Here is a 26,883-nt window from a genome sequence, read left to right as displayed (position 1 = left end):
AATGATGGGAAATGGTTGATGAACGAGGACGAACGATTGATTCCAACGAACGAATGATTGATGAATCAAGACGAATGGCACACGGCGGATTGGCGAACGACGGTCGAATCCGATAGGCGAACGATGAACTGGTGAACAACGACAATGGTGATTGACTGAATCTGATGGGCAAACGTGGCAGCGAAGGGGTGTGAAATCGTCGGAAGGAGAAAAGAGATGGAGGAGGAAGAAAGGGAAAGTGGAGGAGTCAATGATTTTTCTCTGTGCATGGATGTGTATGGAAGGGCTAAATTGTACCTAGTCACCAGTAGAAAAACAAAATTGAATAGACTATAAAAAAAATGAAATGTGCAAGATATTAATATAATATAACCCCTATTTAATGCATTTTATGTCGAAAAAAAAAGACATCAATAAAAATATAATCTAGAAACCTTTTCCATTGGACACAATTTAAGGCATATATCGAAGCTAACGGGCCCAAAATACAAAGCTCAATTAGCCAAGAAATGTAGGCCCAAAGACAAAAAGCCCAAATCGTAATTACGGAACGGCCATCTTGGTCCCAAACCTGTGAGGAAAACCAGAAAAGGAGAATTGGACGCGACGTAAGGCAAAGAAGAGGGAGAAAGAAAAGGAAAAAAAGTAAAAGGGAAAGGAAAGAGGAGGCGAGTGAGAAGGAGGAAATACAATTCCGAGCTCGTGAGATACTCTGAAGGAGGCGGCTGCGCTGAAAAGAGAAGCAAATCGAAGCAATACGATGGGTCGCCAAGCTCTTGCCAAGCTCATAGGGTCGGCCATTAATCGCAAAACTTCTTCTTCATCATCATCATCTGTGTTTTCACGGGCGGCGTCGCAGATTCGGCATCACGCAGCTGCTCCGCCGCCTCCGCCGGCAGTTTTCGTTGATAAGAACACTCGCGTCATATGTCAAGGGATCACTGGTAAAAACGGTACCTTTCATACAGAGCAGGCCATCGAATATGGCACTAAAATGGTATATCTCTTGTTCTATAGTGCAGCGTGATGTCTTTTTAATTTTAAGATTTCTGTTATTCAGATTTTTAGATTGTTTTCCACATGTAATTTTATAAATTGCCTCCATGGATTTCCCGCTTTCCGTCCTTAGAAATGGGAAGGTAGGATGAAATGATTGCCCTACGATCCTTGATCATCTGATAGGACAGAACATTGTGGCACTACTATGTATTTGATCTTCAATTCAATTTAGTTGTCGGAAACCGCTTGATGTGACGGATCTGGCTTCATGCCGGACGGTGAACTTACTCGTTACACAGGTTAGAAATGAACTGAGACCCAAAATACGAGTGTGGAGGGAACAGTACTTCATTAAAACGCTTGTGTGCATGGCTTATCATTTTTTAACTGCAAGTATTGACTTGGTTCTCGTGATCTATGTGTTATGTTCGTGTCCCGTACGTAAGCTCATGAGATCTGGACTAAACGGTGTCTTGTTTGAATTGTATATCGGTTGCAATTTCTTCCACTTTGATATTCTCATCTATATAGTTATTAATTGACTTTTAAAGTCAGGCATTCCGACAGTTTTCATTTTTGTAGGTTCCTGATTTTCCGTTCTTCTTGTTTGTCAATGGTCTGTTGATGAAAGTGGAGATCATCATAACTTATGTTGTGCTATTTGTTGAGTTAGGTTGGTGGTGTAACGCCAAAGAAGGGTGGAACAGAACACTTGGGGCTTCCTGTTTTTAACACAGTTGCTGAAGCCAAAGCCGAAACGAAGGCCAATGCATCGGTTATTTACGTTCCCCCACCATTTGCTGCAGCTGCTATCTTGGAGGCAATGGAAGCTGAGTTAGATCTTGTTGTTTGTATAACGGAAGGGATCCCACAACATGACATGGTTAGTGAAAATTGACATATACCAGCCTGGTTTCTTTATTATGGTTTAATACTGAAGAATTGGAAATCTATTTGAAAATTTTGTGTTACTGCAGCGTATGTCCTTTTTATTTGTGAAAAATACTAGTTGTTTGTATCTAGCAAATGACAGCTTATGTTATTGTGTCATTGTGAAAAGTTGCTGGGATGGCCAACCCAACAAGGGGTGAAAAAGGAGCTAACTAAAAGAAGAGAAAAAAACCCTAATTGTTAATATAAAAAAAAGACGGTGATTGGGAAAAGTCTTAGAAGTATGAAACCAAAGGCTGGATAACTCTCTATGCACAAATGTTTAGGATAGCAACTAATATCTTAATCCGCAAAAGATGCTACAGAAGAGGCCCTAGGAACAGAGAGTGAATTCTTTTGAGATAGCATTGACGAATGATTTACAGATTTTTTTTGTACTTGGATTGTAAGCCAAAGAAGAAGCTACTGTCAGGCTGGTTAACTGGAATGGTAGAAGATGAGTCACCTAACCCTATGACAATTAATTCAAGTTTACTTTCATTTTTATACTGAAAACAAGCTTACGACAATAATCTACAAGAGTAGCTCGTTGGATTATGAGCCAAAAAAAGAAATAGAAGAGAAACTACTTTTGCCCAGACCTCTGTTATCTGGAACAGAAAATGGAAAATCATTATACCATATGGCAGTAATCTATATTTTTACCATTGTAATTTAGAGCTAGTTGAAACTGTAGCCCTATCTTGCCCTTCCCCTTTGTTTCTTGAATGGACGAAAGAGAAAATAGAGCTAGATTTAACCAAAATTTGCCATGTTCCAAACAACTACTGCAGCGGTGTTCAAAAGTTGTTCTATTGAAGTGTTTAATTGCTTAGATTTTGCATTCCAAGTTAAAGTTATTGGGATAGATCTATCATATGCATGTTGACTATCTGTACATTGTGGCTGAGTTAGTTCATTGAACCTAATCTTCTATTCAAAATGCTAAAAAACTATATATTTGAATTTCAGGTGCGAGTTAAGGCTGCTTTAAACAAACAATCTAAAACTAGATTGATTGGCCCTAATTGCCCTGGCATTATCAAGCCTGGAGAATGTAAAATTGGAATTATGCCTGGATACATCCACAAACCTGGTCGCATTGGCATTGTATCACGATCTGGTACCTTGACCTATGAAGCTGTGAGTTCTAATTTTGTTAAATCAATCGAGTGATAGATTCTCTCGTAACCTTTCTATTATCGATACACTATTTGTTCTTGATTGAAGAAAAAAACTTACGGGAAAGATATGTTATCACCTATCATAATTTTATTTTATTTCTTCACATTAGTTGACGAGCATGGTGAGCTGGTCTGTGGGTACGAGCAAAACATGATACCTCCTCTTACCATTGTGGAATTTTTTGCGAACTTATTTTCTTCTATAATTGATTGTCTACTGTTCTTGTCCTTACTCCTATTTGATTTTACATTAAGTTAACTGAAGTTTAAATCCATTCTTTTTTGTGGAGGGGACTATGCTTCTCTACTGGGTTACTATATTTAGTAAAGCTAGTTATTTTATTTTATTTTTTTTAATTGTTGTTATTTTTAAAATTTTTTATCAGTGTGATATGTGACACTTCTTGTACTCGTATTTAATTCACACATTTTTAATATACCTTAGGTTTTTCAAACAACTGCTGTTGGCCTTGGACAATCCACATGCGTAGGTATTGGAGGGGATCCCTTTAATGGGACAAACTTTGTTGATTGCATCGAGAAGTTCCTTGCCGATCCTCAGACGGAAGGTAAATTCATGTTTTGATTTATTGGTCTGTTACTCCAAATTTTGACTGCATGATTCATTTTGGGAAAAAATGATGAATCCTGATGTACATACTATTATGAATATTTGCATGCCTCTTTTATCTTATCTAATGCACTTCTAATTTCTCTTGCCGTACCTTCTCATGCTTTTGGCCTGTGAGGTCTGGCTGGCTTAACTCAAAAATAGGTCGCTCATTTGCTCCTATGGCCTATCTTACGGCATTTTTAAGCTCATTTTAGGATAATATTTCAAAGGTACATGGCTACTGGTTTTGTAAACTTTGATATTATTTTATCTAGAGTTAAGAGAATAGACGTAGGGAACCTTGTGAATAGTCAACGATGTAAAACGTTATGAATGGATGATAATGGACTGGCTGGATTGAGGATCAATGTTAGTTATTGTTTCTTTCCTCCACTTGTTCTAATTTGGTTCAAAAGAAAGGGATAATGATCTACAGAGTCTGACTAATACGATGCCTTGTGCATTTCAGGTATTGTTCTAATTGGAGAAATAGGTGGAACTGCCGAAGAGGATGCTGCCGCTTTGATAAAGGTTTTCCCCTTTTTTCCTAATCACTATAGCCTTCTTAACATATTTTGATTGCCTAACTCATCATTATCCATAACTCATGAGTCCATTGCTACTTTTATCGATTACCTCTACATTTGTTCGATCTCTCATTTAAAGGTTTTGCTGTATTTTCTAGAACCGTTATAATTCATATTTATATTTAAGTTTATTGTGATGATCCGGGGATGACATGGAATATTTGAGCTACATTTGAATGGGCCCTCTTCCATTGCTTAATTGCATTAGGGTTACTGGTTAATTGCTTTCAGAACAAGACTTTCATTGGCTCTTAGGAGGAGGTTTTGAATCAGATAATATTTGCGTTAGCTTCCCAAGATACTCTCTTATATCGTTGATGCTTTTACTTCTAATGTGAAAGTAAAATGAACTAATTTCCATTCCAAGGTTGCAGTTTTAGCCACAAATTTTGATTTATATTGCTTTATCTCCAATGCTTGGAAGATTTAATGTTGTCATTATAATGGATTATTCGATGTGATGTTAAAGAGTGCTGACATATCTACAAATTTTGAGAAGTTTATTGTGTTACAACAGGAAAGTGGGACTGAGAAGCCTATTGTTGCATTCATTGCGGGCCTAACTGCTCCACCAGGCCGTCGCATGGGTCATGCTGGTGGTATGTACATTTTTAGATTGATTAGTTCTTAATATGTTAACTCTTAAACACAGTTTGCCTGTCCATTCTTCCTAGTTTCTGCATACATTACGTCAATAACAAAACTGTAATATTTGTGGCTTTTGGATTTTGCAGCCATTGTTTCAGGTGGAAAGGGAACAGCCCAAGACAAAATCAAGACACTACGAGAAGCTGGAGTAACAGTGGTGGAGTCTCCTGCGAAAATTGGTGTTTCAATGCTTGATGTTTTCAAACAGAGAGGCCTCGTTAGTTAAGACTAAAAATCAAAATTGTCAGGTTTCAGAGTTCCACAGTTCCATTTTGCACAAAATTTGGAGTTCCTGCTTCCACCTAAAATGGTGTAAAATTTTCAATAAGGTACCCAACTTTTCGTTGTTAAGATATTTTTTGAGGCATTCAACATTTGTGAGTTTCAGAGCCTCTGACTGCTGGAGATTCATTTTAAAACTCACTTAGAGGGATACTTTGTGTTTGATTCGATTTTTGGGTTCTACATCAAGTAATTATACTGCTAACATCTTTTGCGTCCTATTTGGATTCTTTCAAATATACACGGATTCAAGTTGTATTTTCCAGGTTAGGCTGAACTGGGGGATATATGATTTTCCTCCAGCATTTCGTTATATAGTTTTAAAATTTAACTAATTAACTACGAGAGGCGGACTATTTTTAAATGGAGCAATAAAAGGATTTGGTTCCAAGTGCAAACTAGGCACTGCAACGGCTGCGATGGCACATCCCTAATGGATTCGATACAGCAGGCTTCGATGCTTTCTTCTTGGATAATTGTAGGAAGAAGTCGCACTACTTGTAAAAATGAGCAAATTTTCATCTGCCATGTGGTAAGCCATAGTTTGAAGACCGAAAGGACCTGTTTGAACGACTTTTCAAGTGAAAAAAACACTATTTTGCATAACCCTTTTCTTGAAAGTCATTTCAAATAGAAGTGCGTTTTTAGGTATATTTCAAATGGATTTGAATGTAATTATGCAGTTTGATGCAAAAGAATAAAATAAGGTATAATTTTCTGGAGAAAGAAGCCTTACACTGTAAAGGAGAAAGATAACTGTAATCTTGTTATTCCAAAAGAATCTACCGATAATGTTTATGAATCTTCTTTTTATTGACGCCGATTCATTCTACATGTCAAGTGATGTTTGGATGATTAGTTTTCATCACACGAATTGGAATCAAATGAAGTGTTTTGCAATTTTTTTAGTTCAATAAGGGGAGGATTGAATCATGACTTTAGAGATCGAAATTGATATCTTTTCTACTTAGCTATGTTGAATAACTGGTTGTTTGGTTTGTTAAATAATCCTTTGTATGCAAAGGTGGAAAATGAGAAAGGTTGTGTTTTCTTTCTAATGTACAACATTTTCAATAATTCATTTCTCTCATGGGTGAAGGAATATGATAATTTGATTGGGTAATTGTTTTAAATGACAAAGTTGTTAGGAATATTTTCAAATATAGTAAAATGTCATCGTCACTAATAGATGTATCAATGAAAATTTTCTATATTTGAAAAGTTTTTTTTAGCAGTTTTTTATATTTAATAATAGCCCTAATTGATTCGTATAAACCGATAATAATCATATATTATTTTAAAACAATGTAATGAAAAAGGCATCTCAACTATATTTCAATATAGATACAATAGATTGACATGCGTGTTTTTCAGTTCATCTCAAAAGTTTCCTTGAATTTAATTCAATTTTTAATAGTTTAGGACCCGACTATATTTCTTAATTCTCAAAATTTGGCTTGGATTTTTTAAACCATCGATGAAAAAATTTAAATTTGTAGGTGAAAGTAATGTTCATAGATTTAATTCTAAAAAATAAAAACAAAAAATAAAATAGACGGACCCTTAACTATTAACTATTTGTGGGGGAGGTAAAAAAAGAAAAAGGACGAAAAAAATGGAAAAACTCTATGTGGGGTGAGTTGGTCAAAGTATAATGCCTTAACTAACTCAAATTGAGCTAGTCCGGCTAATTTAATTTGGAATCATTCCTAAATAGTTTTTGTTCGCATGGACGCCATCTGAATTATTAAAAAAAAATAATAATAAAAAAAAAAAAAAAGAAAAAGAAAAAGGAAAAAAAAAAAGGCAAGAAATTTGAAATGGGTTAGGTGTCAAGGGATTTGAAAGCCCAGGTCCAATATTAAGCCCAAACATTCTTAAAGCCCAATTCCGGCCCATTCTGAATATTCAAAACAAACTGAGTATATGCAGCTCGTCGTCATCTTGTGGTGTGGCAAACCGAATTCAGTATAATTCATTTGGATGCTTCTCAGTCCTCTCTCTTCCCCGCTTTAGTATCAGCGTCTGTAGGTTCAGCTCTGCCTCCTTCCTCCTTCCTCCGTCCTCCGCCCATTCTGTTGTTCTAGGGTTTTGCTCCATTTCTCCACTCGCAAAACCCTTCAATGGGAATTTCGTAGCGTTGACCCGAATTTCAGTTTCCATATCGCGACTTTAAATCATTAACATTTTCGTTGATCTCTTCAATCATGGTTGGGAAGATCGAGCCTGTCAATGGTTCTGTTAAATCTGGATCGAATAATCCGACCAACTCTGCAACGATGACTTCCAATGCCAAATCCGATCTGTTGAACAGTTTGTCCTTCAAATCATTTAAGCTCAAGACCAAGCAACAGGAGCTTCTGATCCGCGTCTCAATCCTTTTCCTCGTCTATGTTTTGGCCTTCATTACTAGGCTCTTTAGTATTCTGCGGTATGAGTCGATGATCCATGAGTTTGATCCCTACTTCAATTACCGAACTACGCTCTTTTTGACGCAGAAGGGCTTTTATGAATTCTGGAATTGGTTTGATTCTGAGAGTTGGTACCCTCTTGGTCGAATCATTGGAGGGACGCTCTATCCTGGACTTATGGTCACGGCCGCTATTATCTACTGGGGGCTGCGGTTTCTGAAGTTTGCTGTGCATATTCGTGAGGTCTGTGTTTTGACGGCTCCATTTTTCGCATCAAATACTACATTGGTTGCTTACTTTTTCGGGAAAGAAATCTGGGACTCGGGTGCTGGGCTTGTTGCAGCCGCTTTGATAGCTATTTGTCCAGGTTACATTTCTAGATCTGTTGCGGGATCGTATGATAATGAAGGGGTTGCCATTTTTGCGTTGTTGTTGACATTCTATCTATTCGTGAAGGCGGTGAATACTGGATCTCTTGCTTGGGCTCTAGCCTCGGCTTTTGGGTATTTTTATATGGTTTCGGCGTGGGGTGGCTATGTATTTATAATTAACCTGATTCCACTTTATGTGCTGGTTCTTCTGATTACGGGAAGATACTCAATGCGATTGTACGTGGCGTATAATTGTATGTATATCTTGGGAATGTTGCTCGCCATGCAAATTCGTTTTGTTGGTTTTCAGCATGTTCAGTCTGGGGAGCATATGGCTGCGATGGGCGTCTTCTTCTTGATTCAGGTTATAATTCTTTATTATCTCTTTGTTGACTTTGTTATTTTCTATCGTATATAGCATCTCTTAGCAGAATAAATTGGTTTGGATTCTCCAAGTCGTTATATGATGAAGTGTGGCATCATCTTAGGAGAAGGTTAAAAAAAACAAAAATTTTACTAGTCCTATCGTAACGTTGATTCCAATTTTAGCAGAAGGAACATTTCAACGTTGAGTATTTTTTTATGTTGTCATCCAAGGAGCGACCACATTGGTTGGGGGCTTGGCCACTTGATGACAATGCACCTAGGTGCAAAGTTTTGTACGGAAAAAAAATCCTTGAGTTTTCTAGAGCTAGCTTTAGGGGCAAGCAAAATCTACCCACGGGTGGGGCCTAAAACCACAAATATAAAAAGGCATTGTATGTCTGTTATATAATTTTCAGTTTCATCATATGAAAGAGAATTTCTTTAGATTATTGTTTATCCTTCTTCTTGGTGTTGGTGGTGTTGTTATGAAACAAGGGTTGCTTTAGCTTACTTTGTTTAGCCCTATCTTGTACTTGTACATTGTACACTATTTACCCATTTGTAATGAAATGATGGTTAACTTGGTGGGAACTAGGCAGTGGAAAGAAGTGTTTATGGCATCTCAACGGCTGGAGAATGCATGTCATTTCATTCATTGAACTAATTGACCTCTCTTACAGGTATTTTACTTCTTGGGCTGGGTGAAGTACATGCTCAGTGATACCAAACTGTTTCAAGCCTTCTTGAAGATCACGGTAACTAGTGCAGTTGCTGTGGGTATTGTTGCTTTGGGAGTTGGCACTGCGTCAGGGTATATATCCCCATGGACTGGCCGGTTTTATTCTCTTTTGGATCCAACATATGCAAAAGATCACATACCTATAATAGCATCTGTCTCCGAGCATCAACCAACAGCTTGGTCATCTTTCATGTTTGACTTCCACATTTTGCTTTTCCTTTTCCCAGCTGGTCTCTACTTTTGCTTCAAGCGCTTGTCAGATGCAACGATTTTCATAGTCATGTATGGTCTCACTAGCATGTACTTTGCTGGAGTTATGGTAAGATTAATTCTTGTTGCTACACCTGCAGTATGTCTTATCAGTGCTATAGCTGTCTCTGCTACAATAAAGAACTTGACCCAATTAGTGAGGGCTAAACCAAAGGTTTCTCAGATTAGTTCTAGTAAAGGAGTCAGCAATGTGAAGAGTTCCTCTAAGGTAAGTCCAGCTCTGTTTCTTTGCCTCATCTGTTGGCTTATGCAGTTTTTAACCCTATTCAGTCTTGATTGACATTGAATTGTTCAATTGCCGTGCTTATATTGAATACACTATCTGACTAATGACATATGCTTCTATTTTTTCAAGGTGATTTGTCTTTTAATGAATCTTCTTGAGTTGCTCTAATATGTTAAAAGATGTTGAACCATGAATCTCTTTAGGCCAATGACTAAAAACTTTTTTCAGTCTGAATGTTTAGGCACTAAAAGTTATATGCTTGTTTACGTATATATTCATGAGAAAGAATATACTTTTTTTTTAATCTGGTTAATTTTTGTCCCTCCAATCAACAGGGATCACTTGATCAATCCCAGCCTTTCCAAAAGAATGGTGCTATTGCCTTACTCTTTGGTGCTTTTTACTTGCTTTCAAAGTATGCGACCCACTGTACATGGGTCACCTCAGAAGCTTATTCATCTCCATCAATTGTCTTGGCTGCCCGGGGTGCTCATGGGAACAGGGTTATCTTTGATGACTACCGTGAGGCATACTTTTGGCTCAGACAGAATACTCCTCAGGATGCTAAGATAATGTCGTGGTGGGATTATGGTTACCAGATCACAGCAATGGGAAACAGAACTGTCATTGTTGACAACAATACCTGGAATAATACACACATTGCTACTGTTGGACGTGCTATGTCTTCTTACGAAGATGAGGCATATGAAATAATGAGATCACTTGATGTTGATTACGTGCTCGTTGTCTTTGGTGGTGTGACTGGCTATTCATCGGACGATATTAACAAGTAAGGGCATTTCACCTTTTCCCCCCTATCTAGTGAACGGTTTTGTTTTTTTAAATAGCAAAATATGACTTCTGTATGCTCCACTGTCAACTTCTCTCCCCTCTCTCTCGGTTGTTTTGGTTGGGTGGATTGTATTCTAGTTTTGGATTGTATTCTAGTTTTAAAGCGTCAAATTCTTGGACTTTGTATACCTTTAAATTTTGTAACATGTCTCTCCCATCTATTTTACATTCCTTGATATAGGCAACTGGCATCGGACTAGTGCTATGAGTGCCTTGCCTGCAAAGTCGCATTTTGACTCATATTCAGTATTTATTTTTTAATTGCATCACATGTTATATTATTATCTTATTTGATGAAAATTTATATCATACTAGATTTTTGTGGATGGTGAGAATTGGAGGTGGTGTTTTTCCTGTAATTAAAGAGCCTGATTATCTGGTAAATGGAGAGTATCGAGTTGACAAAGGGGCAGCTCCAAAGATGCTGAATTGTCTAATGTAAGTTTTTTAGCATTGGAAGATAATTCATGTGCATGTACCTTTTATATCTCATATGAGGACTGTTCCATGTTACCAGGTACAAGCTTTCATATTATCGTTTTGGAGAGTTAGTAACAGAATATGGAAAGCCTCCTGGGTAAGTTCAGAATCTATCATCATTAAGCCTAAAGTATATTTATGAAATTTATATTTTCTGGATGAAGGCAGCACGTGTTTATTATTGTTATAGTCAGATAGGACAACAATAATATAGGCTAATACATTATGTATATTCATATCACAAGCATATTCTTGGAAATAGGAATGAATGTACGGCTTACAGATGTGTATGATTAGCAATCAGTACTATTGCATCTATTTTGGCTCATGCGTTAGAATGCAGTTGACTTGCTACACTAGCGTTAGGAATCCGTCCCTAACAATGGTCCTGCAATGAGAAAACACACAACCAAACACCAGAAATACCAAAGAAAGACGTAAATTTTGTTGATTTTCAACCAAGGATAAGCAGATTACAACCAAAAGGTAGTCCCAGTAGTGAATAGTAAATAGCAAGGAAAAAGATAATCAAACAACATAAACCTCCCCAGCCAATTTGAGAGAGCTGGGATTCTCTTCTCTCCAAGTCACTAACCCGATTTTTGCACAAAAGGTCTCCTATGCTCCTTTCCCCAAAATAACTACATTCTCCCAACCGCAAAAGTCAAATGTGCACTCCCGCACTCTCCAGCCGGTCAGACTTTTTCACTTTTCCCCCCTCCTACTACAAGTATGTATAATTTGGGGCCCTTACACATAGTTACTTGTTAATGTGCATGAAACATGCATCCATTGGTCCTTTTGAATGTAGATCTTAAGTTTTGTTCCATCACTGTTGTGTTATAACTTAGGTATATCTTCTTCGAATACCTGTCACATTTACCATAAACGGGCGATCATGAGCATAACATCATAGTAATTAGCATGTCCTCTTTCCTTTGAGGTCGGAGTTCAAATCTCGCATTTACTATGAACTGGAACTTGGAGATGTGTGCTTTGCATCTGTGCATTAATGGCCTGAGTTGGTTTCTGTATGATGGCAGGTATGATCGTGCTCGAGGAGTTGAAATTGGTAACAAGGATATCAAACTTGAGCACCTGGAAGAGGCGTTCACCACATCGAATTGGATAGTTCGTATTTATAAAGTAAAACCACCCAATAACAGGTGGTGATTGCTCTCTCCCCCACCCCCCCAACCACCACCCTCTTTGGAACGGCTACGAGTGAGATAGAACTCTGAGCGAGAGAGTCTTGACATAGTGTTATTTCTAGGGAAAGAAAGTAAACTGGAATTTTGCTTACAACTTGAGCTGTAGTATTGAATGCGTCAATATTTTGAAGTCTTTTCTGAGATTCACAATGGATTCCTTTCTTTATGATTGAAAAATGGTTAGATTGACGACATATAATCATGCTGCTGGAATGCAACCAAGTCATGCATGCCGGAAGCTTAATACTTTTACAAGACTCGTAATGTTTTTGTCATATGCTTTTAATTATTTAAAACTAATTGTGTTGATATAAAAATTACGTTTAAAAATATAAAATCAAACATGAAATTGATTGAATGATGATTAAAAACACTGATTTTGAACCTTGTAAAAGTGTTGCGAGTGTTTTGTGTGTAACAACTAAGTTTTATTTTCTCAAACAACTAAGTTTTATTTTCTTAAAGCATTGAGAGTACATGTGATTTTGAAATAGTTAAAATCATTTTTTGTTGTGTTTAACTTATTTCGTAACATACTTTTAACTAATTCAATCAATTTAATATTTAATTTTACATTTCTAAATAATATTTTCATGATATTAAAACTTATTTTGAATAATTAAAAGCATTTACAACATCAAAACTAATTTGAATCTACGAGAAAACGCACACCTACTGGATAGATGTGCATGGAAGCTGAATATTAAAGCGAGATCACTCATCCACAGCATCTAGCTATTTTCATGGAAATTTAACGACAACTACTAATCATTAAGTACATATAAGGGTGTTTCTCAAGATGTAGCTTCAGCCTGAAATTAAGCTCCCCATAGTAAGTAGACATTGCCAATGCCACTTAACACCAGATATAGACTCAAATCTTTGACAAAAAATATATATTTTGGTGTAGTATTTACTAATATCAACTTCTTCGAACACCGATCTTCCCTTATTTCGCCTCCCTACCTATACATTCCTGTAATAATACTTGCAAAAGAATTTCCGGCCCACACCAAAGAATCAAAGCAGTTTGATGAATGCGAATATGAACGGAGATATGAACATGGTTAATCAAGAGCAGCTTTGTTCCTGCGGCCTGTGATTGGATTTGGCAAACCATCAAAGAGTGGTTTTGTGATTGCAACACTTGATAGAGCTTGCAAGTCCGGCTTCAAACTCCACTTTGTAGTTGACCACACAGATGCCGAATTACTGCTATCTTGGTCTCTCAGGTTTGATGTACTTAATGATTTATGAACTTCAGAAATGCCATCAGTAATTACAGCATCTCCTAATCCTACTGGAATGGAATTTATCCTCACTGGATCTGAATCTGATAACATCATTGTTCTGCTAACTGATTTTAGCCTCATGGCTAAACTCTTTCCATTCGAAGAAGAAAAATAGCTTCCACTGCTATTTTCGCCCTTCAATGGTCTCTCTGGGGTGGTAACCCCATTGTCGACTTCAGCCTTTTGACGCCTTCGAACCAATTTCTCATCAGATTTCTCATTCTCTCCATCTCCAGGTTCTGCACGTAATAGATGTTCGGTTATTGAGTCATTCTCGGTCCAGAAACTACCAGCATATTTCCTGGTTTTCGGGTAGATGTTTGGAGGTGGTGTAGAAAGCACAGAGGTTCTTGAAAACAACCCATCACCAATGCTATTTGAATTCTCAGTTCTGTATACTGACATCTCCATGTCTACTGGTGCGCTTTCGGGAGTTTGTGAACTTAGACCATAGTATTTTTGCAATGTGCTCATGGCAGGGGAGGCTTTCTGGCTAGGTGATTTCAATCTCCAAGTTTGCAAAGAGTTTAGCATACTAGTAGGTTGGCCTAAATGTAGAGGTTCTTCATTTACAGATCCATTTCTGCAATACATTTGGCAAAATCTATTAGATAAACCTGAACAGTCGAATCCACAGTCCATGGAGGGAGGGAGGGATGTTCTAATTTTGTGCAATGAATATCAAAATGGTAGATGCTCAAATTATGCATGATGATTTATATTAACTCCAGTAAGATAATCTGGATCTAATCAATAAAACTACAATATCTATACAGAGTTGAACAATTCTAAGCTTCGCAAACTATTCTATTTCTAGTCTCTCCTATGTTCAACTAACATTACTACAAACCTTCTCTAAAAACCTATGTTCAACTAACATTACTTCTTCCGGACAAATAGTACCCATCTATCAAGAAACTTTTCAAACAAAATCAAGTAAGGTAAGTGAGCTGAAATCACCGTGAAATTGAAAATGATCTCAATTCTCAAATGTCAAATATTTTCTTTAAAAGAGATTACATAATGAGTTAGACATTTATTACACAAATTTCAATTACTAAAATAAGAAAATAGTAAAACTCTGAACTTCAAATGCATATTTACATCTCTTTAGGCCTGAAAGATATTTTACAGCATATGTTATAACTTCTAACCACCTTGGTCTTCATATTCAAATTTCAAACCTTTATTGCAACTTAGTTGTTAGGGCAACTCGGACAGTGCCATAATCCTACAAAACATGTCTATAACTATAACTTAAAATGAACTAAGCACATAAGCTGTTCCTTGGTTTTTACAAATGTGTAACAATAAGATTCTCAAGTTTCCCATTTCCCTCCCCTAACCACAGCCTCAGTGTATCTATATTAAGTTTACTTTAATAGCACATCAACCAACTGAACTAAGTCACGCTTCAGTGTTGAGGTATGGGCAGAAAACATAAACAAACTGGAAGCTTAATCACAGTCCACATAATGATATAAATTCTACTAAAAATTGACAACAAGAAATACCCTGTAATGACAGAAGAAGCATCGGACAGGCTAGGTGATGGTGGATGTCTGCCTGGTAGAGGAATTCTCAGTTTCTTCAAAGCAAACATTTGAAGATCTGCTGCCAAGCCATTCAATCTCTTGATGTCAGCCACCTATATGTTTTAGAGCATCATAGGGAATGAAATTAAGAGCATTGCATTGGGGTGGGATAAACCACCTATTAAATCACAAATAGATCAACGAGTCTAAGATCAACCCTATGGATATGAAGGCAAAAATTTTATATACTAAAAGCATATGAAGGCAACTTCAGTGATAGAACGGAAAATAAGGAAGAATCAATTATTCATCTCGACGCTTTGGCATTTTAGTTGAGACTGTGAGCAAATAAAATATGATACGAACTTTCTATAGTTTGGCTTCATCATCTTTGCCCCTCAGCCAAATCCAATCGACCGAAAGTCACCTCCGAACCGAAGAAGTTCAGAGCTGAAGAAATCTATTTGGGGCAACAGAACTGTGTTAAATTACATCCAGAAGAGAAGCACGGCTTACGGAATTGGATATACAAAAACACACAAATATTTCGCCCTAACATTAAACATTCTGAGTTTCCATACGAAATTGAACACATAGATTCAATTAACTCAACATCATTATCACAATATATACAAAAATTGGAATAGCGTTTGATAGACGTGGTGAAATCACTCCAAAAAATGAATCTAAATTAAAAACTTCAATTCCCTTTCTATCCAGAGATAACAACAAAAACTTAAGACACTGATTTTCCAGACCTCACAAAATCGAATCAAGACAACCGAATCGCCGACACTTGGAAAAAGAAACACAATCGAAAGAGAAGACGACGGAAAAAAAAAAAACTCAAACCGACAGAACAACATATGAAAATTAGATGAAAGGAAAGGTTACCTCGACTCCATACTTAATGGCGATTCCGGCGAGAGTATCCATTCTGGAAATTTGATGCTCTATGTAATTCGTTCCTCCATGTCCACTAACTCCAGTTGATGAAGTGTTCGACGGGGACATCTACTCGAACTTGTTCGAATTTCTTCTTCAAAATGCGACGAAGAACAGAGAGGGGATCTAACCTTTAGGATCCAAAGAAAGAGAAATCTTCACCTACCACTCTGTTTGCTCCGATGAAGAATATCAATTAAAAGCAAACCAAAGTGGGGAGAGAATGATTGGATTTTCAATTCGAAGCTGTAAATTTGAAGTACTAAGTAATAATAACACTGCTTTCCTCTTCAAAATTCATATCGCAACACGCGCCGCCCCCTTCAAATCCATCGATCAAATGAAGAAAGCTTTCTCTACTTTGATTCTCTTTGACGTTATTAATTTGAATTAAACTTGAAAAAGCTTCCAATATAAATTTATTTTATTAATCTTTCTTTATAAATTCAAAGGGGGGAAAATAAAAAATTAAATTCGAAAATATTTTTTAAGGCCATGTAGTTACTTCTCAATACAATTTCTTTCAAATTCTTCATAGTGGGATAAAAACTCTAAAAAATAATCCCTACGTTGGAATTTTGAACAAGGTTCTATTTTGATTCTTATACCTTTAAAAATGTTCATTTTAGTCCCTGAACTTTGAATATTATTTTATTATAGTCCCTAAACTTTTTAAATTGTTAATTTTAATCCCTTGAACTTCTAAAAAGTGCTTATTTGGTCCCCGCTATATTAAGAGTTAACAAATGACAAGGTAATTTATATTTTTAGATGATTAGATTACCAAATAAGTTAGCTATACTAAAAAAATCTAGAGTTTCAATTTTGAATAAGGTGGCAAATTGAAAGAATTTAAAAGACATTTTTAGTTCAAAATTTTATCCCTTCAATGTTTTAACGTATTGGTTGTTGATATTTTACTTCACTTTCATCTTACTCAATAGATATAGAGCATAGTTATCCAAAAATATAAACCCCATACATTTCTATTGAAGAGTTAACATAATTTTAATAATAGGAATAAAAATTTTAAACATTTTTTAAAAGAAAATTTAGGGACTAAAACTAAAATGAACATTTTTTAAAATTTAAAGACCGAAATGAAAAAAGATTCAAAGATTTAAGAATAAAAATAAGATTTCAACCATAATTTTAATAAGGATCTAAATTAGTAAAATATGGCTTTAAGTTCTTTAAGTAATAAGAAAATAGTTTTAGTGATAATTAATATATACCTTTTATGTGGTTGGAAAGTTTAAATTTTATTTTTCGGAATAAAAAATAAAAAATGAAATATCACAAAAAGGCGAAATTCGGTCGAGTTGTCGCTTTGTCCTGTCGGTGAGGGAAACACGGTGTTTTCTCGGGGAGAAATCTCACCCTTGTCGCTAAATTCTCTCCTATCTTAATGGAAATAAAAAAAAGAAAAAAAATAAGAAAAAAGAAGAAGCTTCGGTTCCTATTTTTTGTGGCTATTTAATATCTGAGATATTTTGTCTTTATATAATTATTAATGAAGAAATTGCAGAAACTCATAAAAAGTAGAGAATCTTCACAAGTCAAATGTCATTAGTGGCTTCGAACATCAGTGTGTAAGAAATTGAAAATTTGAATTATGCTTAAATTGATGAGCTAATATAGATCTAATCAACTATTATCTTTATCTTTTCAGTTGAAGAATATGTAGATGAATTACTCCTAACTTCTAATCTCTTGATCATGAACATGAGTAATAATGAGTATACAAATAACAATGAAATCAGGCTTAATATTTTATATATATCCCAGATATATATAAAATTGAAAATCCGTTAATTCTGTGAATTTGAGCCTTCTTGCACTTCAACATTTTACAAAGATTTTTTTTTTGAGGAACATAATTGCTACTTCCAATAATTAACTTCCATCATGTGGTCCTATTTCTAACTATGATGATAATCAAGTGCTATTATATGGACCCTAGTGAAATAATTAAAAGGAAATTGACAATATATTGTGCTATGCAAAACGCTTAAGATGTGCAAATTCAGTTTTGAAAATGCAGGTGTAAGTTTAATTTCTTGTTAAAAATAAGAAATAAAAAGTTGTGAAAGTGATGTGGTATAGCACATTTTTGTTGTTGATAACAAAGGGAAATTGACAATATATCGTGCTGCATGAGATGTCACTGCTACAGGACAAGGGGCAATGCACAAATCTATGCACAATAAAGAAGTGTGTGGCCAATACCAAATGTGAATGCATCAGCCAGAGCAAAAATCCAAAGTGAACTCATAACTCAACTCAATATAGGTATGAAGTTTTCTGAATCAATATACGTTTTCTTACCGCTATTTTCCGGTCCAGCCAGCCCTGAATCTGGCAACTACATCAGGTTCCTCAGCTCGATAAGCGTCGAGTATCACCCGAGCAATCTATTTATGCAGTAACATTGCCAAAGGTGGGGAGGGAGAGATGAGTTGATTGATAAAACAAATCAACAGTATGAAATCACTTTTGAATGTGACTAAATCAACAAAAGCAAGTGAGAAAAGTCACATGTGAAGCAGACGACATTCCAATATATGAAATGGTTCCCAGAGAAGCAAAAGTATTACAGACCTTTGCAAACAAAGTAATGCACATAACTTCCTTAATCTACAAAGAATTCTGAACTCTAAAATGGAAATAGAAGGACCTTTACCTATGGATTATTATAGTCAAATTTCATAAATGGAAAAGCTCTAATAATTAACATATAAGGATGTTTTCTATATTCAGTAATGGTTTTCCAGATTCAAATCACTTGCAACACCTGCCAAAGAATAAAAGGGAGACATTTAGTTGTACAGAATTTATGAAATCACTGCATCATCAGACAAACCATTTACATTTTCCTATCTAGAATCTCCCAATCTAAATAAGTCCAAACATCAAGACCAAAACTACCATTTAACCTTCTAACATTTGGCAGTTCTGACTTGTGCAAAAGTGCTTATGCAAAAATTTCTCGAGGAGGTTATCGAGTTCTTGACTGAAACCAAGGGCCTTCGAACCATTGAGGTTCCTCATGCCAGCAATATCAAAATCAAACCAAGGAATAGAGAAGCTGGGGTGGGGGGACCGTTCTATTCAGAAATTCAATTGAAAACGTCCATTGACTGACAAAGGGTTGAAAGAATAAAGCAAATACTTTAGAACTCAAGGACACAATTGTACCACCTACAGAACAGATCCTGTTCAAGTAAGGTCATACGAATAAAGCACATACTCCAACCAGATTTCAGTACAGCGATAAAGAAGTTGCAATCATGTTTTTTAATATGAACGAACATGGGACGCATTATTAGCAGCACTACAGGTAAGATTGCCCATTAACAGCTAGGCTATAAATCATAACAAGAATCTGAGGATAGCATTAAACTGGGTAAAGTTTCTCACCTGATGAATGTGCGTAAATATAACAGGTTATTAAAATTGGCAATTCCTAAAAAAGTTTTAGAACGTATATCAGCTGCTCCAGGATCTAGGAGGTACTTTTGAACAGATTTATAGAGTATTTGAACTCCAGATTACCTAAATGAGTTTAAAGGAAAAAGGTCTGGTTGCTATTTTCCATAGTTACTTCACATACAGGCAACCTAAGCATGAACCTTTTTTTTTTTTTTTTTTTTTTAAGTATTCAGGGAGGGAAACATGTAAGCTGGAGGAAAATGAGTTCCAGATTCATAAAATATTATAAATTATTTGTCGAATGCATAAGATAACGACAGAAATTTAAACCAAGGTCACAATAAATAGCAAAAAAAGATTTACGTTAGCTCTCTCCATAGCAAAAATTCATAATGAGTTTATTGCAAAATATTCAATAAAGGATTGAGATACAAATACCCAGAGGTCCATATCTAATACAACTCTAAATTCATTTGAAGTCCCGCTCTTATTGTATCTGATTTCATTCTTCAAATCTATCACATATAAATATTACCAAGGTAAGGACGTGATGATTTGTGGATGACTCTCATTTCGTAGTACCACTCAATTACCTAAAGACAGAAAAATCAAGCAACAGTTAAGATCTTCAAGCTCTACATAGATGACAAAGGACAAAAAGAAAGTGTATTTTTCCTTGTTCACTAATAATTTGTGATTTGGGAAAAGAAAGGCTCCTTAAATCCTAAAAGAACAAAGGAAGATTTCAAGGGAGGGAAATGGAGAGAAGAGTGCTCTAAGGTCTGAAATATTTAGTGCGCTCATGTTACCAAATGAGCTAGGAGAAAAAGGGAACTGCTAGGTCAGCAAATACTTGATTCACAGAACCACCAAATTGAGCATTCAGCAATATGTAGACAGAGTAAGGATCCTTACAGACAATAATGGAGATAGATGTTTAAGACGCTTAAACATACACATCTTATCTTAAAGACAGACAGAAATCAAACACAGGACAAACTAACACTCCCTTGATATATTTAATTAAGTTGAGAAAGGGGCACTATAGAATAATCAGTATCAATCTTTTCAATTTCAAGAAAGCAAGCACAATGAGTCAGAAAAAAGAAAAACAAACAAAAGAATACAAGAAATAATTTGACAAGAGCAAGTAGGAGTAACAGGATTGCACATATCATGTTAATCCATCCCAAATAAATGATCAGAGAGCTCCGGATAGCAGATGGGACTAAGACTTTGTTCCAAAAGAATCCAGGGAACATTTTTCTAGATGGGTAATGAACATTTATGATGCCGTGTTTTACCGATGAGATGCCAAGCAATTCTAAACATTTATGATGGCGTATTTTACTGTTAGATGCCATATTACGTTCTAATTATCGGTTCTTGTAAAAGTTAAGTCCTAATACCACAATACAAGCATAATATGTATATCAAACATGTTTCACATGAGAATCAAATAGCACCTAACTCCTGTGAACCCTTTATAAGGCTGGTTCTATTTTGAATTTCAGCTGAAGGAGAAGATCCCAGGCTCGCAGCAAAGTTGAGTGAATTTATGACATCGCTTCATGCATTTAAAAGTAATAACCTAGGATGGAACTCATGACCTCAAAATTATTGGCACAGCATGGACCACTAAATTGTTCAAATTAATTAAAACTGAAATCAACAAGAATTATATCAATGGAATTTTTTCATCTCAATATGCTAAATCAAGCCACATGTAAGTGCCCCTGTTAGTATTTATGAACACAAGAAAAGTAATAATTTACAATTAAAAAAAAAAAAAAAAAAAAAAAAAAAAGCCTGATGGCAGTTCTAAAATAAGAAGTAATACTGGTTTCGATGCGAGAATAGTTCAGATGAAATTGCATCAAGTAGAGTTACTTTCTTTCATGTATAGACAATTAAATACAGAAGAGAATGAGCATCTGGAGTGCTTCAGGACAGAAAAAATAATGAAACTTATGTAAAGGAATAACTGGTGATTTCTAAAGGAAGTCTTAACGCCAAGCCATCTATCTCACCAAAGATGTGAATAACTAGGTTTGTTTGATATATTTCCCATTCCATCCACAGAACAGAAATTGATTGGTAACATTACTTTTGTGAAGTTCAAACGTTTGTACAAACAAGATATGATAACATTTCAAAAGGGAAGGAAATAATTTGAGATGTAATACCAGTAATCATCAATCGAGATCTTCCTGCATTGGTTCTGAAGAGCTCTGGCTTCCCCTATTTCTGGAGCTCGGTTCGTCGCTATTTCCACTATTGTTGCCACCTCCGCTGTTACTAGTCTCAGCGGCTGAACCAAAACCTCTGGGAGGCCAAGGAAAAGCTATCCTCCTAACCCTCCGCTCTCCCATTTGTTGAGTTTGTGAATTCTCGTCGGAATTAGGATCGCTTCCGCCAACATTTTCCCCAACAGTGGAAGAATCGCCAAAGGGTTGACTTTCGCTTTGACTTCGATTAGGAGCTGAAGACCCACGAGTCCTTTGCTCGTAATCGGGATCATCTGTGGGCAATTCATATCGACATACTGGACAAGAATTATGCAATTCCAACCAAGGAATTATACAATCTGCATGATAAATGTGTTTGCAAGGCATCTGTTTCGCCACCTCGTTGAGCTCAAACGTATCCTTGCACACAGCGCACTGCGAAGAATCCGAAGCCAACAATTCCTCCGAAATCTTGATATCTGGAAGTGCCTCAATCGCCGACTTAGAAGCGGGAGGGGTTCCATAACGGTTCGGATCGTTCTCAGCAAGTTGTTGAATCAACTGCTCGAGACCAGGGCCGAAGAAGTAGTCGCCAAGATTGAAATTGGAAGGGGGATGAAACGCCTCTCCCGAAGCGTTTTGGATTACCAATTGAACATTAGCGCTTTGAAGATAGTTCTGGAGAAAAAGCAAGGGATTAAAAACGTCAGGGTCTTGCAAGGACGACGATCGAAGAGAACCGCCTCCCAATAGCGCTGATAGATCGTTCATCATAGAACCGCCACCGCCAATGCCACCAGATGATGATGTCGTGGAGAATATGATGGGGAAACCGCCATTTCCACCGCCACCGGTGCTGAACGGCGGAAATGTCTCGGATGTGAAGGAGAGGAAAGGATTGGGAACAGGGCTAGGGTTAGGGTTTGGGCTTTCCATTTCTTCAACGAAGCTATCGTTGCAGTTGGGGCATAAAAGATCGGAGGATGATGAGGGAGTAATGGTTACCGTACGATTGCAGGTATAGCAGAAGTAGAGTTGAGGGGCATGGGAGGCGGCGCCACCGCCAGCTCCGTCGCCAGAGTTGCCACCGGACGAAGACATTCCGATAAAAACTGAAGCCTGAAGATTGAACCAAGATTTTTTTCTCAAGCTCTGACGATAGGAGAAGAAGAAGGAGAGATGGAGAAAGGTGCTATGAAATTCGAGCGCGAGTGATGCGGAGAAGGAAGCGAGGAAGACCAGAGGAAGAGATTAGCAGATTCTATTTTCTTTTTTACAAATTTCTTTTTTCTTCTTGCCCAGGAAATTCTATACTAATTAAAATTAATTATTTCCCCCCATTTTAATTTATCACACTTAATTATAGATTAAATGTTTTTTCCAAAAAAATTAATATTCATTTTTTTTCCTCCCGGATATAATATCTTCTTTTACATGTTAAAATATTTCTTAAAATGGATTTTTTAAAAAAATCTTAAAATGGATAAACTTTCACATAAATGTAAATATAGTCGGTTAAAATATCATTTTTGTCCTGCACTGTGCTCACCAGATTTCATTCCATTCTATTTCAGTATATATTTATATTTTTGTTTTGCCATTAATATGTATTTATATTTTTAATAAACCTATTTTTAGACAATATTTTTATTAAACCTTAATTTAAGGATTTATTTGATATTTCAAGGTTTATGATCCTATTAGATATAAAATTAAAGGATTAGATATTTATTATATATATATTTTTTAAAAGTTTATGAACATAATAAATATAAATATGGTTTCGTCTCTTGTCTCTAATAGATTTTTAAACTTTAAAATTACTCTTAAGTTAATTTTTATAAAATCTGGTATGATGTACAAGTAAAGATAAATAGGTGTTTGTTTTTTTAAGTTGACAATAGAATTTTGTTTGTTTTTAAGGATTAATATGGACTGGTTTTGAGAGAGCACATAATACATTTGGAATTTTTGGAAATATAATGATATTTTAACTAAATAAGTTTTTAGTTTGTAACAATCTTTATAGTCTACTATGTTTAATTGGTTAAAATATTATACCGACCAAAATGTTATAATTTCTCATTCTTACATATTAAACTCAAAAAGAAAAAAAGAAAAAGAAAAAGAAAATACTCATAGTATAATTTTGAGACTATAATTCTTGTTTTATCTATTAAAACATGTTTTGGCACCTAAAAGATGTTGAAGTAATATAATAATAATATTTTTCTATGGATCAAAGATTCTATTCTTCAATCCCATAATATTGTATTATAAAAAACTAAGTATTGATATCTTTCTTAATCTATCATAGGTTTGAATCCTTTTGAAATTGAGATATTCTAATAATAACATATAAACTTTTCTCCTAATAAAATAACATATAAGCTTTGTATCTAAGCAAAGTATTTATTTTATATGATTTTTATTTGTACAAAATTTAAAGGGCTACATTGAAAAACAACATAGTTGGAATTTGCATTTCTTTAATTTATGATGCAATATTAAAAGCTTCAAGCCAAATAATGATAAAAGAAAAATAATTTTACATCAAATGATGTCCCCTGTGATGTTATCATTCACATAATTGTTTTAGAACTATCTTCTGTACTAATAATCAAATATTTTGAATTAATAATAATAATAATAATAATAGTACTCATATTATTATTTTTAAAAAAACAATAACAGTAATACCAAAAACAAAAGGAAATTTAGGAAAACGAGATAAAGTTATATTATTTGATTCTCTAAAAAGATATATAATTATAATTGGGAAAATGTGATATAACTATAAAAAAAGATAAATTTTCAAAGGAAAAAAAGGTATGTTTTGTGTTCTCTGGCCCCTTAATAGAATGATTTAGAAGAAAAACCTAACAAAAGGTTTTCTTTCCATTTTTACTCTTTTACTCTTTTTTTTTTTTTGTTGTATTTAACAAATATTCTAGAACGACTATACGGTCGGATTGTACCCATCCCAAGGCTTGTGGGCATGATGGAGTTGAATAATTAGGTGCATTCAATTCCTTAGAGGGAGCATATGAGCTGAGGAGTCTATAAACAACTTAAGGAGTGCATCTTCTTCCTCTCTTTCCAATCGAACATGGTACGACCTTGGCACTTGTGTCAGATCAAAAACCTTTGTGTGATCATTGACCTTACTCAAAAGCCTTTGTGCAATTATTGACCTTACTCGTTCACTAATACTTCAGTTTAATACTAATTAAGACATCATAGTGTGTTAGGCAAAACAACACATTGATTTAGGCATCCTAACAAACATGATTCTATTTTCTCAACTCATTGCTCAACCAAATCCATACATCTACAATATAGTTGTGGAAGAACAAATCTTATACCTTTAAAGAGAATGATCATTTCAATTATTATTGAGATAAATTCACTTTGACTTATATTTTACTTTTATGAATTTAAATACAACACTTTTCTCATATTAGATTCTTAGACATCACCCTTCTACAAATTCTTCGGTTTATAACAATGCAAACGAAAATATTAAAAGTATTTCAAAAAAGTTACATAAACCACATTAAAAATTAGTGGTACATATAGATTATTAATAATATCATTAAGCTTTAACATCTTGAGATATTATTAATACTTCTAATACTTCTCAATATTTTAAGAAATCAAACCTTGGAGGAAAAAGAACTGCCCCTCAATTTGAAGTCCACCTCATCCCACATGCCACATCTAATTAAAATTCCATCCTACAAGCTATACTTCATAAGAATAACCCTCACACCCACTCACAAGACTTCACGGAAAGATAAAGCATGTTGGGAGAGTAAAAGTAAATTTTAAGCACTAAATAAAATCTTAAAGAAAAATATAGAAGGAAAAAAAAAATCTAGCCACCTTAAAAAAAAGGGTTTCTGACAGATTTGACGTAATAAGTTTTAAAAATTAGGTTCATAGTCTATACTAATTATTTTTGCAAAAATGACAAAAACACGAGCTTAGCCCATGACATGCCAAAAAGGTACGGATACACCTTATACATCCTTGATACACTTGATATCTGCTATTAATATGCACTTGATATACTACAGATACACTTGATATGCTTTGGGAAAAACGTGTGACACTTTAAACATTCTATTCTTAATTTGCCACTCACTACAGTTTCCTTTAAAAAATGGTCTATAGGTTTCAAAATATCTTTTTGTCCGTCGATTTCAACTTTAATTCATAAATTTTAAAATGTATAATTTTAATTTGAAATTTTGAGTTTTTTCATTTAATCCCTAAGTTTTCAAAATGTTACAATTTTAATCTTAGGATTTGAGTTTACAATTTCTCTTAAGATTTGAATTTTATTTCAATTTGGTCTATAGATTTTAATATTTACACTTTCAACCTTAATTTTTCACTAAATAGTCAATTTCTACACTTAGTGTTAATGTCTATTGATTGATTTAAAAATTAAAAATTATAATTAATTATTTTGCATTTATTAAAATTAAATTTAAAATCTCATATCATAATTATTTTAAATTAACTAATCGACATCAACGCCAAAGACTGGAAGTGTGTATTTAGTAAAAAAAAAATAGAGGTTAAAAGATTAAATCTTGAAATCTAGAAACCAAATTGAAACACAACTCAAATTTAGGGATAAAATTGTAACATTTTGAAACATAAGGATTAAATTGATATCAAACTCAAAACTTAAGGGTTGAAAGTGTTACATTTTGAAGCCTAGAGATTAAAAAGAAACTATACCCAAAACCAAAGGACCAAAAAGGGATTTTCCCCCTAAATTAATTAAAAAAGAGTTAAAATATCGTTTTGATTTATATACTTTGGCTTTCCTCTTATTCTAGTCCCTATTATTTAAAGTTAGTCCTTCTACTTTCAATAAATCTAATAAATCTCAATTTTTATCTATCCTTTCAATAAATATTAAATTTAGTGATTTTAAATCAATTATTATCAAAATTGATTAACTAAATATTTTCATAAAACTAAGAATGTTGATAAAAACTTTTTAAAATAAATTTTCAAGTTAAGAAAAATTGTTTCAAATCTTTACAACAAATGTTATCTGAAAACTTATATTATGAAGAAGAAAGAATTTTTTCTCAAACCTACTCTTTATAAAAATGAAATGGCCGCAAAATGAATTTTAGATAATCCAAAATTTTAGACCATCACATTTGATGTCTAATTAATATCTATTTCATCCTGAGAACTATCATAGGAAAACAAGTCTCCCCTAACATGACTTTCCTGAAAGATTTAAAAAGAAAAAG

General features: G+C 34.8%; 4 protein-coding genes across 8 annotated transcripts; 2 read left to right on the top strand and 2 right to left on the bottom strand.

Annotated features, from left to right (window-relative positions):
- The first annotated feature begins 594 nt into the window (after positions 1 to 594).
- On the top strand, positions 595 to 5,482 carry LOC120083637 (succinate--CoA ligase [ADP-forming] subunit alpha-1, mitochondrial). 2 transcript variants are annotated; one of them, XM_039039472.1, is made up of 7 exons: positions 595 to 997; positions 1,673 to 1,882; positions 2,902 to 3,072; positions 3,559 to 3,682; positions 4,196 to 4,257; positions 4,813 to 4,912; positions 5,048 to 5,482. In XM_039039472.1, exons 1-7 carry the CDS (start codon positions 761 to 763, stop codon positions 5,185 to 5,187), a joined length of 1,044 nt encoding a protein of 347 aa, XP_038895400.1. In that variant the 5' UTR covers positions 595 to 760; the 3' UTR covers positions 5,188 to 5,482. The 2 variants fall into 2 exon arrangements, with proteins under 2 accessions (XP_038895400.1, XP_038895401.1); XM_039039473.1 differs by having other exon boundaries at positions 596 to 997; positions 4,831 to 4,912.
- Positions 5,483 to 7,181: 1,699 nt separating this feature from the next.
- Positions 7,182 to 12,346, top strand: LOC120083040 (dolichyl-diphosphooligosaccharide--protein glycosyltransferase subunit STT3B). The gene is made up of 6 exons (XM_039038543.1): positions 7,182 to 8,389; positions 9,072 to 9,608; positions 9,962 to 10,416; positions 10,794 to 10,916; positions 10,996 to 11,055; positions 12,002 to 12,346. Exons 1-6 carry the CDS (start codon positions 7,451 to 7,453, stop codon positions 12,129 to 12,131), a joined length of 2,244 nt encoding a protein of 747 aa, XP_038894471.1. The 5' UTR covers positions 7,182 to 7,450; the 3' UTR covers positions 12,132 to 12,346.
- A 478-nt stretch (positions 12,347 to 12,824) lies between these two features.
- LOC120082771 lies at positions 12,825 to 16,329 on the bottom strand. 2 transcript variants are annotated; one of them, XM_039038076.1, is made up of 4 exons: positions 15,891 to 16,027; positions 15,363 to 15,456; positions 14,976 to 15,109; positions 12,825 to 14,044 (listed from the first exon to the last, which is right to left on the bottom strand). In XM_039038076.1, the coding sequence occupies exons 3-4, from the start codon at positions 15,062 to 15,064 to the stop codon at positions 13,237 to 13,239; spliced, it is 897 nt and encodes a 298-aa protein (XP_038894004.1). In that variant the 5' UTR covers positions 15,065 to 15,109; positions 15,363 to 15,456; positions 15,891 to 16,027; the 3' UTR covers positions 12,825 to 13,236. The 2 variants fall into 2 exon arrangements, with proteins under 2 accessions (XP_038894004.1, XP_038894003.1); XM_039038075.1 differs by lacking the exon at positions 15,363 to 15,456 and having other exon boundaries at positions 15,891 to 16,329.
- A 1,872-nt stretch (positions 16,330 to 18,201) lies between these two features.
- On the bottom strand, positions 18,202 to 22,893 carry LOC120082770 (E3 ubiquitin-protein ligase RING1-like). Of its 3 annotated transcripts, none has more exons than XM_039038074.1 (2): positions 21,560 to 22,893; positions 18,202 to 18,355 (listed from the first exon to the last, which is right to left on the bottom strand). In XM_039038074.1, exon 1 carries the CDS (start codon positions 22,700 to 22,702, stop codon positions 21,569 to 21,571), a length of 1,134 nt encoding a protein of 377 aa, XP_038894002.1. In that variant the 5' UTR covers positions 22,703 to 22,893; the 3' UTR covers positions 18,202 to 18,355; positions 21,560 to 21,568. The 3 variants fall into 3 exon arrangements, with proteins under 3 accessions (XP_038894002.1, XP_038894000.1, XP_038894001.1); XM_039038072.1 differs by lacking the exon at positions 18,202 to 18,355 and adding an exon at positions 18,467 to 18,735; XM_039038073.1 differs by lacking the exon at positions 18,202 to 18,355 and adding an exon at positions 19,717 to 19,966.
- Positions 22,894 to 26,883: the final 3,990 nt, after the last annotated feature.

This window comes from Benincasa hispida, chromosome 8 (genome assembly GCF_009727055.1).
Source record: "Benincasa hispida cultivar B227 chromosome 8, ASM972705v1, whole genome shotgun sequence".
In the NCBI taxonomy this organism is placed as follows: domain Eukaryota; kingdom Viridiplantae; phylum Streptophyta; class Magnoliopsida; order Cucurbitales; family Cucurbitaceae; genus Benincasa; species Benincasa hispida.
The sequence above is the reverse complement of the archived record's forward strand: the minus strand, read 5'-3'. Positions and strand labels throughout refer to the sequence as shown.